Source organism: Halictus rubicundus, chromosome 7 (assembly GCF_050948215.1).
Source record: "Halictus rubicundus isolate RS-2024b chromosome 7, iyHalRubi1_principal, whole genome shotgun sequence".
Classification (NCBI taxonomy): domain Eukaryota; kingdom Metazoa; phylum Arthropoda; class Insecta; order Hymenoptera; family Halictidae; genus Halictus; species Halictus rubicundus.
Genome location: NC_135155.1, coordinates 16,224,561 through 16,242,066, shown reverse-complemented (window position 1 = coordinate 16,242,066; position 17,506 = coordinate 16,224,561). Strand labels below are relative to the sequence as shown.

At 45.6% G+C, this 17,506-nt stretch overlaps 1 protein-coding gene across 2 annotated transcripts in view; it reads left to right on the top strand.

Moving 5' to 3' along the window:
• The window catches only part of Kek5 (leucine-rich repeat, immunoglobulin-like domain-containing kekkon 5 protein), a 710,928-nt gene extending 704,890 nt beyond the window's left edge, over positions 1-6,038 (top strand). For both annotated transcript variants that reach the window (XM_076790900.1, XM_076790901.1), the window contains one exon: positions 4,837-6,038. In XM_076790900.1, the coding sequence (XP_076647015.1) occupies positions 4,837-5,672 (836 nt within the window). In that variant the 3' untranslated portion in view covers positions 5,673-6,038. The remainder of the gene's footprint in view (positions 1-4,836) is intronic.
• The last annotated feature ends 11,468 nt before the right edge of the window (positions 6,039-17,506 follow it).

Genomic DNA, 17,506 nt, shown 5'->3' with positions numbered 1-17,506 from the left:
CTCTGGACCCCTAACGGGGTATACCCCGCGGTAGTGGGGATAAATTTTTCACTTATATCGAGACGTGACTGTACTTATATGTAGTGGAGAATTCGAAAAATATTATTTCTTGTTTAGAACTCTAGACGCTGGACAGCTTTATAGACACCAATTAGATCCGTTCGAGCCTTTAGCAATTTTTTAAAAAATATTAATTACACAAAACCATATTTGGAAGGAAATCTTTTACTTAAAAAAAATATTGTTGCGGAGACTTCTGCTCCTTCTCGCCTTTAAAGATGGAGAAGCGAACGCAACTGTTTATTTACAATAACAATCGACTGCCTGTCTTTAACACTAGGTTTGCGGAGCACTAAAAGTGGCCAATTTGGATCATTTTATAAAAATATCAAGAACATATTCGGGCAGATTTTTAGCAGTTTTTACCACAATATACATGTTCCAAGGAATGAATGTGTTAAATAAATTTCTGATCAATGCATTCTCACAATCGCAATAATTGTAAATTGAAGTGTACAGAACCCGTCATTTTGACAGGTCCCGTAAATATGTTTTCGAGTTCTGCACTATAATTACTACTATATCTACCGTCAATTTTCTAAAAGTCCGTTTGAGTGCTTCTCATTTGTCATTTATTCAACAGTTGAGTATTTCTTCAAGAATTGTCCAAAAGCGCAATATCCTTGACGATCCACCAAATTACAACACAGTGTAACAACTTCTTCTGAAATGATTATAACAAAATTACCGAGCCTCTTTTAACGCGCTCTCGGCGGATAAAGCGTTAATTTGAAAAAGAGATAGGAGCCACTCGGATAACGCCCCGTCGTCAGTAATTGGACCGGATATCGTGAAAAATCGATCGAGGGCACTCGAACGAAGCGTTCGCACAATGAGCTCCGAGATTGAATCGAGCATAGGTATTGTTAATGCGAGCGACCATCGATCTTCCGGTTTCCTCGGAGAGAACAGCCGCGGTAACATCCGGCGAACGGTATCATCGCTGATTAGGGGATGGAGTATAGACGAATGGAATTGTAAACGGCGAGTGTATTTAAGTTTAAGACAATTCGCGTCGGAGCGTTGCGGCGAGGTTCGGTAATCCCGGCGGCAGATAAACGAGGCGCCATTGATCCTGGGTTAACGACTATCGACCGGGGCCCGTTGCAAGATTAATGAGAGCGTGCAACACGTAATGATAGAGAGGAGAGAGGCATTCGTCATTCGTGTCTGGCTGGCAGCGATACCGTTTTTCCTCCTCGCGCGAGTGCAAGGGCCGCCTCGTTCCCGAAGAAAAACCGCGCGTTCGACGTCGGGCGTCGTTAATTAGGCGTGTCGAGGAAACCAGCCGTTTCGCGGACTATTTTGATAGAGATGTAAATACCATAGACGCGGGCCAACCGTAAATTATACGTCGGCGGGAAGCGTTCGGGCGGATTCCATTGTTTCGTTCTCTTAGAGCCTCGTTGCTGTTCTCGTACAGAATCGATCAGCGTCGATCAACGTGACGGACGCGCATACACGGCTAGCCTAATTTATGCGTACAGCGAGATAAAAGCGTCTCGACTAAGGACCTTTATCCATCTCACAGGATGAATAAGAAAAAATCAAGAAGCATGCGATAAACGGGGAACGCTCAGATTCGGGACAGTACAAAGAGAGAGTAATAATCATTAGGCTACTCTCTCGGCCAGAGTTGGCAAGCTGCCGGTTCATTGGGAACGATACGACCCTGCGGTCGTGTATTCGCGTGTCCCACCCGCGAGTCTTTCCCCGTGTAATTTCGTAGACGGTAATTGAAATTGTCGGAGCCTCCCAGCATCCGCTCGTCTCGGCTAACCTCTTCGTAACCCTTTCGCGTCCGGACGATTGGTCTAGCGCAACCTTTTCCCCTTCGACCGTGTCCCACTTTCTCTTCGGACTGCTATCGAACGGCACTCGAGCTCTCGGGGAACACACACGGGTCACGGTGGAGGTTCCACTATTATCTCTCCCGTTTACCTGGCCAACTATATCACCTGGCGGCCCGGGTGGATCGCGCGGGGACCTATCCGATCAGCGTTACCGGATCTAGGGATTCGAGAGGTGAATAGTGGGGGAAATTGTCAGGGCCCGCTCTAGCGGTTACGACGCCCCGGGCAAAAAAACAAATTGCCGCCCCTTTTTAAGCACTAGGCACCGCGCTGAACAAAACGACCTTTTCTTTTTTCTTTAGCAAAATTGTCTGGCAAGGATAGTCTGAAATTTTCTATTAATTGAATATTTAAAACATCAATATTTTTCTCACACTTACAGCCAATGCCAAAATGGCGCCCCGGCCAAGTGCCCGGGTTGTGTCCCCCCCCCCCCCCTAGAGCGGGCCCTGGAAATTGTATAGTCAGTGCCATCAGCGAGGTGACGAAGCTATGGCGCAGACTATCACAGATAGTGTCGTCGCGATCCGTGCCTAGGGTGCGGATCCCATCGCGATCCTACCCCTATGGTTGGTGCGTTGGTGTGACAATTCTCGGAACGTGACGTCACGCGATCCCTCGGAGGGACTTTTCGCGCGGCAACGCTGCTATCGGACTCTTCACCTCCGCGTCGAGATGATTGCGAGCCGAGTCCTCCCGGCGGCTGCGAGCGGATCTCACGATAAAAACAAACGCGTCGCGTCGCGTCGCGTCGGCGCCGTTCGATTTTCTTGACAGATTCGCGACCCCCGCCATTTAATTTATAAACTCGAACGCGTGCTCGTCGAACTCTCCTACGGCGCGGCTCGACCCAGTTCTCCACCGCGATGAAATTTTATCTCGCAGGGGCGCGATCGATTTACGTGTGTTCGCGATAGAAGCCGCGACGACGCAGCATTATGTCTCTGCATTATGTAACGCGTTTGGATATCGGTACCCGGTATCGGACCTTCCATCAAACTTGGCGTGCGACGCGACCGACTGTTACAGGATGCTACCCTCGTTACGTGCTCCTTATCGTCCCGAGCCCCTCCACCCCCGACTAGCATCGTCCGCTTAAAAGCTGCCTGCGAAGCTGATCGACCGGAACTCGAATCGGTAATCAAAGGTAATCTTCGAGCACACTCGGCTGCAACCGCGTCTTCGCCGTAGGCAGGGTTACCACTCACAGCTCTGACACTACACGCAACACTGACTCGCCTCGAGGGGTGGTTTCTGATACGGCTCCCACGTGTTTCAATGAAAACTACGTACAGAGACTCCAACTAATATTCGGACGCTCTTAAAAATCGCATAACTTTGACAATATTAGAGTATACTGCTTGAATCTTTTTTTTTAGAAGTTAGAACAATTGGTTCGCTATATAAAGAGAAAATGATTTGTTCAAGAATTGCAATTGGTCGAAATTGCACAGAAAACACTGAAAGTTGTATTTTGCAACCTTTTTATGCGGGATTATATTAAAAATTTTAAAACGTTGTTAAAGACGTTTTGTACATCTGTATCAATTATACATATTCTGAATATTTCATCTAAATCGGTGAACGTTGCAATGAGCTACAAACGTTTAGCGATGAAAACTTAAGGGTGAAAATCGTAGAATTTTGGCCTTGTCAGGGAATTTCGCCCTTACGTGATCATTTTCAAACATGTGTAGCTCATTGCAACGTTGACCGATTTCGATGAAATTCTCAGAATATGTATAATTCATGCAGATCTACAAATCGTACTTTCTAAATTTTCGATGTAAGTCCACGTAAAAAAGTTGCAAAATACAACTTTTAGTATTTTCGGTGCAATTCCGACCAATTGCAATTTTTGTAAATATTTGTTTTCTCTTTATATAGCAAACCAATTGTGCGAACTTCTTAAGAAAATCCAAGTCGTATGGTTCAATGTTAACAAAGGTATACGATTTTTAAAAGCGTCCGAATATTAATGGGAGTCAGTGTATACACGAAGCGCCCACGGTCGATCCGAAAAGTTTGCGCGCGTCTGACAAGTTTAACCCCTTGCCTTACGATTTAACCCTTTGCACTCGAAGCCATTTTAACTCCAAAACGAAACATTTCTTCCGACCTAGAATATTTCCCTTCTATATATATTTTTTCATGCCATACATACGAAAATGGTGCAATTTACTCATACAGTACTGAAATGTTTAGTAATTTATTAAATACATACAAATTTAATAATGTAAAAAATATTTTGAATAATGATACAACAATTTTTAATGGCGTCTTACAGTCGCCATTCGAGTGCTGAGGGTTAACTTCCAATAACGCGTGCCATAAACCATAAGGTCGGTCACGCGTCGGCACCTTCACGGTTCGGCTGAGCGTGTACAAATCGCTGACGTCCTATGATTCCTGTACACATGTCTCCTCTACATGCTCTACAACGTCTCTAAGACGTTTTGTTTACATTTGGCACGGCCGCCCCACAGCGTCTCTGAACACGTCTTGTCGATGTTTGGCCCGGTCAGCAGATCGCGTCTCTGATACGACTTGTTTATGTTTGGCCCGGTAGACGACTTACCACGTCCCTGACACGTCATTGTAAGCTAAGGGGTTAAGATACTTGGAAGACGGCTTCCGTGTCTAGTCTTTGATACGCCGATTTAACATTGTCCTTGATATACTGGTAGTAGATCTAAACCCATCGTCGCCCCCGAAAACTCAGTCGAAATCGCGCGGAGTCAGGTCCGAAGCACACACCCCCACCCTCGCGGATTTACCACACACGCAGCACACATCGACGCGACCTATTAGTTGATCGGTGAATTCAATCATTTTCTTTTCTCAATTTTTTGTTCTTTCATCACCGTCCTGACACCTTTCTGTTTTTAACGTTCCTCCTTCTTTTTTGTTTATGTTCTGGCAGCTGACGGTATCGGTAGCGGTGTCGGCGGCGGAGTGATCGGAGGCGTCGGGGACGACGAGAGGGAGGAACGAGCGACGCCGGAGCTCGAAAGCGGTACCGGTACCCTGTGCCGCGGAGGAGGTGGTAGCTACCGGCAGTATCCGCCGGACCTATTGGCCTTTTCCGGTGGTCGAGGAGCATCCCCGACGAGCCAAGCATCCACCGCACCGGACAACACTCGTCTTCCGAGTCAGCACGCTACACCGACCACGTCCGCGTTCGGCTCGCCCTCGAACCAATACCCAGCCGCGTTCAAGACCCTGCCGCACAACCGTAGCGTCACACCGTACGGGATCGCTAGCTCGACGATCGCCCCGGTGATGCCACGACACGGCTACGTGACGATACCCCGTCGCCCGAGAGCGCCCAGTTGGAGCAGCGGGCCGCCCACGTCGCCCACGGACGCTCTCGAACCTGTTTACGACAACCTCGGCGTCAGGAGCACCGCGGACGGCAGCTCGATGCTCTCGCTGAACAAGAGTCCCGAGCCGTTGTCCTCCATCAGGAACAGACCGTTGCCGGTAACGCCCGGCTCGCTCTACGGCACGATACAACGAAGCACCCCGAACATACTGACCAGCAGCCCTCTGGACAGGTCTGCCCCCGAGGGCGCGGCCGAGTGGCCCGCCAAGCTCGCCGACGAGTCCACCGACAGCAATCACGTTCTCGGGCCGCAACAGTCCGGCAGCAACACCCTCGGGAGAAAAGTGCCGCCAAGGCCGCCGCCGAAACCCAAGAAGAAGTCCACCAACGGACCTCTCTACGAGGACGAGGGAGAGGACGGTACCGAGGTATGATCAGCGTACCCGGGACGGCGAAGCTGAGGCCGCCAGGCCGTGGCCGTGCTGAAGAGAAGGGACGCATGACCGCAGTCACAATAAACCGGTAGTGCCTTTGAAGACGAGACGACCCGTGCCCGGCCCGGCCCGACCCGGCCCGACCGGGTCGATACTTTGGTTCGAGCGTGTAACTTCGCCCGGCGAATCTGCTGACGGACGATCGTACGGCGGGCTTCCACATCCGGTGAAACGGATCGTCACGTCGGCCGAACCCGCTGACTCGCTGGAAACCAGCTGGAACTTTTCGGAACGGGACGCCCTTCGCCGGTCGTTCTTTCCTCGTTCACACACCCCCACCACCCACCCGTTTTTTCTCCCTTGTGTTTACATAATTTATTTGAGACGTTGACGCTGTGTGCCGGGACCCGTCGCGGACGACATATATACAGTGATTCACAAATCTCGCGGTGACCTCTATCTATCGGCAGGGCGACACCTCTACTCTCCGAACACTCCAGTGAACATCAACAGACCCGATACATATATATATATATATATATATATATATATATATGTATATATATCGTGACTGTTTCTCTTTGTCTATCTTTAGATCCCGATCGTCGACGAGGATCGTACATCGTGTATACGTGCGCGATGATGACGCTAGCGTTAAGGATAAACGGTTCTCCGGATGCGATTCGTGTAGTTTATCGTCGTGCTTGTTGCATGCCTAATGAAGAGAACATGTCGGAGTTGACGCGCCGCGGATGACAGTAACTTTTATACGATGTGCTCGTAAAGCGGTGGCGCGATCGGTCGTGCGTCCTCTAAGTTTACGGCCGCCGCGTCGCGGTATTAGGCGGGAATCATTTTTATCGCGACGCTTGCTGTTCATCGGTGTCTCGTCCCCCTTCGCCGGGGAAGGGCGGGAACGTTATTTTGTCCGTTTCGCCGTGTTAGTTTTACTGTAAGATCCACTTCGTTTAATGTAATCCCGTTCGTTCTGGCGACACTGTAAATCGGGATTAAGACGCCGACGCCGATGGCTCGGCTCCGGGGTTAACGGAGACGTTAGGCTAACTATTTCTAGCGTGTTCGAAGCGCGTTCTCGCGAAGAGAGGAGAACTATCCACGCCCGATCGTATTCTATTCTGGACGCGTTGACCAGCGCGACGAAGTAGACTGAACGTTCCCGTTCTCCGGTTTATTCGACCTTGGTGTCGAAACCAACATCGAACAGACAAACGGCCAAATTCGCCAGCACCGTTCAGAAATGACGAAGCCGAAACGGTTCTTGACTTGTTGAATCGACCGGAAGGAACGGACACGGGTTAAACAGAAATTTTTATCGTTACGATCCGAAGCGGATACGGTTACTATGACGAATCTGATTTTCTCAGACCCTGTTTCGCCGGGTAAACAGCGGCGGTGAACGTGTTAACGGTAATCATGCGAATTTCCTGGGCTCGCACCCGTTCTGGGATCACGTAGCCTCTCCAAGGACACGAGGTCGAATCGTGCACCGAGCGTATTTAACCGGGTGCTCCCTTTTGTCCTGCGGGAACGTTTGCAATATTCCCACGGGGCCGGAAAGCTCGCGCGCGAAAGGGAGTCGGCCGCGTATTGTAAAAACCAAGTACAGCCGTGTGTGTACATACTGTGTATTATATCTAAGGAATAGTTTGTCTTCTGATTCTCTCGGAGAGCAACGCCAATGGTGTCGTCTGAAAATTTCCGGTAGGACGCGCAGTCTGTCGACGACGAGAACCGGTGCGTTCGAAGCGACGAGAACGCGCCATTGTATACGTATGACAAAGTAGACGGAATCTTGTGTACTCGATATCTTAACGCGCGACTCGAATTTAAACGACGCGACAACAGACTCGGTAGTTTCTCATTGACCTTCTATCCGGGCAACGAACTCATCCTCGAACATCTTTTCCAGCGTTCGGAATCCTGTCGGTCGCGGTTGTTCCACCGTGTAACGCGCTCGGCGATCGGCAAGGAAAACCGTTCTCTTCTCGCGTCGATCCGATTCCGGCTCGTTTGCGAAACTGCGGAATTGATCGCGCGCGAGCGACGAACTTGTTACACAGACTCTCGCCGCGTTTTATCCGGAGCTTAGCGTTGCGTTCTCCCACCTTCAGCGGGGATTTGGATTTCCGGATCGATCGGCGCGCAACTTGTTGCCGGCAGGGAAGAACCTGGCTCCGCAACACCGTTCGAATCCGCTCGACTATGCCGCGGAGAGGGTGCACCCGAGTCCGCGAAAACATTCACGGGGATCGCGAACAATTTTCATAGTCTAACCGATGCTCGGAAAGCTGCGGCCTCGAACCGTGTGCTCGTCGAGTTTCCCGCTTCATTGTTCCTCCGGTGATCGTCCGAAAACCGGCCCTTTCGATCAACCTCTCTCTCTCTCTCTCTCTCTCGCGGCAGTACCAATTGATCTCCTCGACCGTGAACACGATCGAACGACGAGGCGCCTTCCCCGATCGTGAACGCACCTAACAGTATTACGAACGAGACACGAGTACGACGACGCGGAGACAATCGCGACGCAGTCGTGTAACTTCGTTCCCTCGGCCCTTTGAACCAATTGTCCCTTTCGACGGGCGAAACGAATCGCGGCAGAAAAGCGAGTGAAAATTTGTTTGGATGGAACAGCGCCGAGTAATTGGATCCGTGGAGCAGCCGCGTGATCGACAAGACGGCCGCTTCCGCTTCTCACGGAAACGAAGGATCGGTAAGGTCGTGATCTCGACGAAGAGGGATTTGCGGGATCGAGGCTACACGGCCGGCCGTATGTGGATCGTCGCGAATCATTTTAAGCGGCCTAGCAGAGTCGCGGCTCGCCCGGACCAATCGTCGTGCCGCGCCCTGTAAATACACGGACCCTAATTGCACGCTGATTCACGACGTTGTTTATATGTAAATTGCGGCCACGTTGAAAGCAGCGCGGCACGACCGGTTGACACGGCGCCACGAGTATATTTTTGTAATTTTGTATTTTGACGGGTTCTCCGGCCACGTACAGTCACACGGCGACCGCGGCCCGGGAAGACGACCTCGCGCGTCCCTTCATCCCTCGGGATCAACGACAACCCCGGGGGATTCGACCGGATCCACGCGTGCGCGATACGACCACTAAAATATAATTGAACGGTCGTCAGACCTACACGTCGCTTCTGGATCCTCTCCTAAACTCGGCTACACGTGCACGATTCTCTCTCTCTCTCTCTCTCTCTCTCTCACACACGTCACCGAGGGTTCGCCGCCCCACATTCAGGCCCAGTGACTTCAAAGGGTTCTTTAACGAGCGATATTGGACACGTTTTTCGGGACAGAAACGACCTTCAAGGTCGTTTTCAGAAATGTGTCGGGTACCCGACTATTCGGGCCGGGCCGGGCCGACGTCGACACTCGGGCTGCCCGAAACAGTCGAAATTTCTGAGTGCACGTATGTACAGTCTTTACTCGATACATGTCCCAAATAACTAACCGATAAAAGTCCCAGTACTATCCCCACTGCCGCGGGGTATAACATACGAGAACTGTAAACATGATACGGGACCAGGAGACCGCAACTAGTCCAATAAACTTTTTTATTCTTCATCATCTTTTTATGGGGCTTTCAACGACATATCACCGGAATTATATGATACTTGGTATAATTTTCATTAGAAAAATTCCACGAATGTGTCGGTGAAAGTCCAATAAAAAAATAATGAAGTATAAAGAAGTTTTGTTATTGGATTGGTAGTGGTCTCACACCGATACACCCGATCCGTGTTATGTTTACACTCCTCGGCGACCGAGGTCATTCGAGCTTCGCTGTCCTTTTCTACGTGTGTCAAGGAGTAGTATCTTCTAGCCGATATATGTCCCTGGGTAGACCGGTGTTGTGGACATGTGTCGAGTAAACAGTGTATCGGGCATCCAAACTTGCCTGGACTTTTTTAACCCTTGACCCATTCTCAACCGCAGCAGCGTCACCGTGAACTGACCCAAATCAAAGGTCAGTATTCAGTACTAATACGTCATACCAGTACGTCGTCGGTTGCGAATGGATTAAGGAACTCCTCATTCCTATTCAGCGACGTCAATTTTAAATAACAAATGGTTCGGTTAATATGGGTTAAGAGTTTTAAAATGTTCTATGCATGTGTGACTATACATCAAGAGAACGCAGTGTAATTTTTGTGCGATCATCTTTATTATTATTTACATTACTGCATCACTCCCGCAGCGTTACTTTTCATAACTGTCACGAAATCTCGATGGTGAATTGAACGGTTGCCTTCAATTTTTACTTATATGTAAAATAAAGATTCCGTTGTCTTGTGAACTAGAATGATTCGGAACAAAAATTTGTTAACGACATGGCTTTTGTTATAGAAGCGTACGCAAAGTTGAAACTTCTCCAAGCAATAAAATTGACACAATTGTAGTTCACAAGATAACGGGATTTCTACTTTATGTATGTGTAAAAGAAGAAAATTGATCAATTCAATATTCAAACGTCATGGTAGCCATGAAAATGGTATAAGAATATACAACTATACCAAGCGTGTATACAACATTTTAAAACGCTTGACCAATAATAATCTGGCCATTTTTTATCTCATAAATTGTCGAAAATTGACGGATCTGAATGGGATGAGCCCGTTAAATGAACTTACAAAGAGAAGTTTGCAATAGCAACAACTCCCTTGATTTGTTCAATGCTGATTTTTACCTGAACTGGTAGTAAATGAAAATCTATTTTGCTTTGCGATATTGGAAACACGCGTACCAAGTAATTATTAGTTTAAACATGTAAAAATTATGGTGTTAAGTGGACATGGTCCACTTAAGGGTTGAGATATCATCGATTTGAACTACGTTCGTTGTGATCTTTTAAACTCTTTACTTATTTTTAATGCTTTACAATTCTTAGCTCATTTTTACTCGCTTTGTAATCCACACAAGCTCTTACACATTAGGCGATTCGATATTTTACCGAGTTTTACAGATTAATTTTGCACGGTGACCGAATGAAGTTCAACGTTCGATAAAAACTGGAGAAAATGGTAAGAAGGTCACTGCCATAATATGTCTCGTTTTCTCAATTTTCATTTTAACCAATAAATTATTGTGATCTTCCCGAGCGTTTATGGATGGCGTGCATTTTTTGCATTTACTTCGACGATTTTTTTGTGTTTTTCTGAGAATGTCGCACAACTGCTCCAAATTCTTTCGCATCGATCAACGTTTTTACGAGAAAAATTTATGTGAGAAATCTTAACTAATCATGCTTGAAATTTCGTTATATATTTTAGTTGTCCACGCAAGAAACTAACAAGTGATTAAACGTCTGGTTTGATCTGTTAATCATGTTGCATTCCAGGAATCTTTTCCGATCCAACCAAGTTTTCCTTTCTTTCACGCTTTATGTCACCGCTATGAATCACTATGGATGACCACTATGGATCATTCTAGAAATATACTAAAACTATGCGTTGTTTCACATTTTCAACCCTTTATGTCGTGACGTTATGACAGTACATCTTAAGCACTGCATTTATTAAAACGCTACTACGATCCAAACATACTTATTTCTTTGAACAATCTAATATACCTTCTTCGAACATGCTCGAAGTCAAGGATCCACTGAAAAGCTAAATTAAGCTATGCTATAAAATTTGCACCACATCCACCGAAGCAGTGCCGTGCTATTTGTATGAAAATTTTGGAACCCCACTGCATAAATCGTCAGTTCGATACAAAACCAGAGATCGAGAACAGGTGCATGCCGGACTGAATCTGAGATCGGAAGAGAATGAGCTATCCCATGTTTTACTGTAACCTATTCCCTTTTTCTTTTTAATTCGTCGTTCTCATAGACCCTTGCTTTAAAGTCTCACACGAGTATTTCATGTATTTGAATTTGTTCTCGGTCGTACATTGGCAGGCTTGAGTTGAAATAAAAATAAATGATGGACAAGAAATGAACAAGCCTTTCGAAGGAGTTTCACCTGCATTTTCATTGAGAAAACGAACAGAGGAAAATCAATTTAACACTTTGAACGCCAAACTACAAACCCGAAAATTCCATAAAATCAAAGTAAGTTATTCAATGAAATAAAAATTGCAAAAAATTAAATGTCCGATACTGAGTAATCCTCCAACTTTCTTCCATGTTACAGATCCTCATTAAGTTTATTGCAATGAATATATCAACGTAAAAATTCATTTCAAAACCTGCACAAATAATTCCGTCAGTCACATATGGCTGACGTGGCGTTCAACGTGTTAAGCTGTACAGTAGTTTCGAGAAGTTAAATAAAGGAGAATTTTCGTCGCACATACTCGACCATCGGTGGTTTAACACTAGAACTACCGAGCCCTAAACGTGACTTAGACTTCCTTTATAATGACAGCAAGATTGAATTTGCTCAGGTTTCATACGATTTTTATGGTAACATGTACTCCAAAGAAGAGATATACAGGTAACCCTTCTACAACACGGTAGATACACTACCGGCCAAAAGTAATTGACCACATATAAAAATCGCATAATTTTCTTAAAATTGAATCAAATGGGTTGAGATTTCTTGACACGTTAAATGACAAAGTTTACTAAGTAACGGGTAAACGAAACGTTGAAAACATTGGTATTGGTCGAAATTGCGGAGAAAAAAGTTAAAGTAAATTTTTTCAACTTTTTTATCTAAGCCTGTAATGAAACTCTAATCAATACGTTTTGTATATCTACGTTAATTATGTGTATGGTGAAAATTTCATCTAAATCGGTTAATATCGTTATGAGTTATAAACATTTAACTGTGATCACATAAGGGTGAAATTCCTTGACAATGCCGAATATCTGCGACTTTCATTCTTAAGCTCTCATCTTGAAATGTTTATTGCTCATAGCAACGTTCACCGATTTAGATGAAATTTTCACCATACACGTAATTAACGTAGATCTACAAAACGTATTGATTAAAGTTTCATTACAGGCTTAGATAAAAAAGTTGAAAAAATTTACTTTAACTTTCTTCTTCGCAATTTCGACCAATACCAATTTTTGACATTTAACGTGTCAAGAAATCTCAACCTATTTGGTTCAATTTTAAGAAAATTATGCGATTTTTATATGTGGTCAATTACTTTTGGCCGGTAGTGTAGGTTCCTAAGAAAATGGCGTGTTGTATGAGACCCAGAGCCAGTACAAAAAGGGGGTCGTGTCGTAGGAGGGTTACCTGTATATTAAAAAATTCCTGGTGAAAACGTTTTCATAGTTTCAGTAATCGTGAAAGAAGAAATCATCCACCATTTTGACTGGTTCGGTAGTTCCAGTGTTAGGACATAACGGGTTGACAAGTATTTTCCAGGTTCTCTCATTTTCTCCGCGGCCGTATATCCGGGCGAAGTCCAAGAAAATAGTTGACGTTCGCGTTCCTTTCCCGAAATGATTTCAAACGAGCGGGGCAGGGTCAACGTCGCCGGAAATAATGGTCCGTACGGGCGCCCCGAAATATTTAGCATTCCGGTACCTTTCCGTTTTCGCCCCGGAGCGGAGGTGTGACACGTCGGCCATCCTAAATCAGAATTTTCCCCATTTGCGCTCCGCGAAGAGAAAAGAGGGTGGGATCTTTCCCTCGCGGGGCTCGTTTTCGCGCGAACACAAACCTCCCCTCCTCCCCTTCCTCCCCTCCCCCCTTCCGTTGGCTTTTCCTCGCCGCCACATGCTCCTACTTAATGACACCGGGACAAGTATACGGTGGAAATGGAACACGTACAAGCCCGCAATTACACCGGATGTCAACTCGCGGTGCTCTATGCGCTATTAGCCGACTCATGTTTGCCGGGGGGTGGGGGAGGGGGGGGTTCGCGCGTCACGAGCTGCCGGTAGTCAGCGCAATTATTATCGCAAAATACTTTCTGCCACAGTAGACTGCTGGTGAAATGAATATCCTTCCCTTGGAAAGCTCGAAAGAGTTCCGGAAGTAAGCGTTTCAAACTGTTTTACAACATGCCGCCTAGATCGTAGCACAACCGGACACCGGATCAGACTACATCTACATGATCTACATGAAAAAATAAGCGAAAATTGTGGTAGAACATTTTCTCGTCCGGAGCTTCGTTTTCGAGAAAATCGGGTTTGGACTGGACGACGGATCTTCAAACTCGATTTTCTCGAAAGCGAGGCGTCAAAGGAAAAAATTTGATTCCTTTTTGCGATTTATTTTTGCAGAATCACCCCTGCTCGGTTCTACTGCGATCGCTATAATTCAGTTTCGAGGCGCTTCGGACAGTCTGCCGAAAAATTCAGATCTTTCGGATTAGGCAAACATGTTAACACTAGGTTTACGGAGCACTAAAAGTGAATATTTTGCGTCACTTCATAAAAATAAGAACGTGCTACCCTAAATTTTAGCAATTTTTTCAAAGTAATATATACCCAAAGAAATAAATTTGCTAAATAATTTCTCATCTACGTATCCTTACAATCTTAATATTTTTAAATTAAAAATATTAAAACCCGTCATTTCGACGGGCCCCGTAAACCTATTGTTAAGAAAATTGAAAATCTCCAAAAATCCGAGAAGAATGCATGTTTCTCGTGGAAGCTTTAGAGACGCAAGTTTTATAAACATTCAGTGGTGAGACATGATCGAGAGTGATGACCTAAATTTTTAATAAAATAAAAATTATTTCACTTTTCCGTAGACGTATTACTACACAGTTCTATTTTCAGAGAAACAATGTACACAAGTAAAAATTCGATGTGCTATCGGTTAGAATGTTCTTAATTTTTTATTGAGCAGAACAGGACGAAATAGGGATTTGAAAGTTGCCACACAGAATTTTCTTTGATCAATTTGATTTGGGGGCACTTTTCACCGTCTTGTCCGGCTGTGCCCTTCGGGCGTTTCGTAACGGTTGTTCAGAATCAAAGTTTTTCGTGGCTGTCTCGAGGGCTCGCGATCGATGTCATAACAGTTTTGAAGCTCTGCCCGAGGTCCCGGCAGATCGCTCGCGATCGATAGGGGACCCGGGATACTTGGGAGCTTCTCCTCGTTTACCATTTCGCTTCTCTAATGACTCTGCGTATCTACCTGCCGGGTACATATCCGCTTGATGTCGTTACGACGGAAGTCAAACGGGGATCAGAGCTGAAACGGGACCGCGGGAGGGGGAGACGTGTGTAATTGCGAATGCTATGGCGTTCGTATCGGACACGTTTCACTTAGTATTTTTAATGAGTCGCCTGCCCGCGCGACGAGATCCCTCGTTGGAAATACAATTTATGCGGTACCATCGCGATCCGCAGATAAAAGACGCCCCGTTGTCGAGCAGGATACCTGGAACGCGTGTATCGATTTTGGAGTTATGGAAGCTGATCAAGTTTCGGAACCGGCGAGCAAACAGCTTAGCACATATTGATCCGCCGTGGTTTGCAAAATTTATTCATGCCGTGATTAAAAGTTATTTCTTAGCCCAGGCAGGCTGAATTAGCCTTCTGCGCCTTGTTGGCAGGTGCTGTGGCAATATTCATTACTCAAGTTTTCGTATTAATAATAATATTGATAATAACGTGTACATGTCGGGTTCGTGCATACGAAATGTCCGGTTTCTTCGCCGAATGGTCTAGAACAGAAAATTAACGGAAAATTAGATAACATTGCTGTTAACTGAAATGCTTTCAGAGTGAAATAAATCAAATGAAAGTAAATAATCGAGTATGGTTTTCTCGTGCGAATATGAATTAGGAAATAACACTGGGTGTTCAGCGTTGGTTAGAAAATCTAGAGAAAACAATTTTCAAAGAGAGCGATCATTTCACTAGCATCTCACCGTGTGAAATGCGCCAATTGCGAAACAATTTCGATAAGTGAACATTAGGTGTGATAAAAAGGTAGTCGTTGCAGTTTAACTTTCTTCGGACATTGCGTTTGCTCCAACCCTAACACTTAGAGTGAAACACACTGGTCAAACGAAATGAGAGAAATTGATCTCTGAAATTGTTCTCGGTTGTTATTCACAGGAAATGCCCAAAGTGCAAAAGCTTTCACCTACCAGCTGTTATTCATTAGTTTTTAAGAAATGGTTACTAGCAGCTCACGGCTGATTCGTGGACAAGGATAATACAATCATGGACCAAACAATCATCCCCAGTGATATAACAATTTCTTATGCGATTATCGTTTGAAAGAAGACTGTACTGATCCTTTTCAATCGCGCGAAGCGTGTTGACAGAACGGCCATGACACTAGTTGGTAAACAACAAAAACTGGTTTCGACCCAATAGCGCACAGCTCGAAGGGACGCATAAACAACGCATGATCGCCCACAAGTTCGTCGACACATTAAATCGCATATGAAATGTCCGATTTTTCCTGAGTAAACTTATTGATCAGGAGACAACCATTCTAAGCAACATACTCTGTCACTGAATACATACTCTGTTGAGTTTCTCGACCGTCAAATTCATTTATAACAAAATTCACTTATAAAATTGTCAGTTCTACTTTCTGGTTCAATTTTGTGCCATCGACAAATTGTTTGTTGATTGATCAGCACATTTGACAACGCTGTCGCCAATGAGTTATTTTTCCACTGATACAAAACGAATACACGATAAGCGTATCGATTGATGCGGAAGTAAAATTTATTGATAAAAGTGAAATTAAACATCCCAATGCAAAACTGAAGATCGAGCCTTCAGAATCAGCTTCGCACCTTAACACTAGGTTTACGGAGCACTAAAAGTGAATATTTTGCATCACTTCATAAAAATAACAAGAACGTGCTACCCAAAAAATTAGCAATATTTTTAAAATATATACCCAAAGAAATAAATGTGCTAAATAATTTCTCATCTATGCATCCTTACAATCTTAATACCTTTAAATGAAAAATATTGAAATCCGCCATTTTGACGGGTCCCGTAAACCTGGTGTTAAAACGACGTGCACTAAACTTGAAGATTACAAAAGTATTTCTCGACCGAGACGCTTCAAAACATTCTAAAATCGGACATTTCGCTGGTACCAACCGAATACAGTGATTCCTCAATATATGTCTCCAAGACCTGGATGATGAATGTCGCAGACTCATCCCCACTACCGCGAGGTATACTCCACGAGGGGCTAAACATAACTCGGGTCTTGTTTTGTTGACATATATCGAGAATCCACAAACTCTTCCTTGATCTCACCGAGCAAAGAACCCGATCAAACTCGACCTAAATCCACTTGATAATCCACTTGGGATCGTGTCTGCCGGAAAGAAAAGCCTAAGAGATTTTTTCCACCGTGATCGTTCGATTACGAAACGCAGTCACGATCCATATTACTCCGTCTGTTCTTGCTTCATCGGTTCGGGTCGCTATAGTAATGGAGTAATAATTGTTTTTGCGGGGCTCGAGTGCTCGAAACCACGTTCCGACAGTCCTGGGGAACATCCCGATCCCTGACACTGAGATATTGGCGTGAAGTTCTTGACTGCACCGGCGAGCGTGCAGATGAAAGTACCGTCCGATACACCGATCCAACCACGGCCATCTGGACGTTATGCGCGCATAATTAATCGAATTTCCAACGTGATACACCACCGAGCATGGCGTTCCTCGAGCCATACCAGTTCACCGTTAACGTCCTTCTGCAAGAACGTCCTTCTTGGGACGTTTTTCGCCCGCGACGATAGCGCAACGTCGATCGACATCTTCCATGACGGAAGCCACCTTGTCCGGGTCACGTCGAACACATTCCAGACGGATCGCAGTCTCCGTGTTCTTTCCGTTTCGAACGCATTCGTCTAAGACACTCGCAAACGGGCTCGGTTCGGGCCGAGGTTCT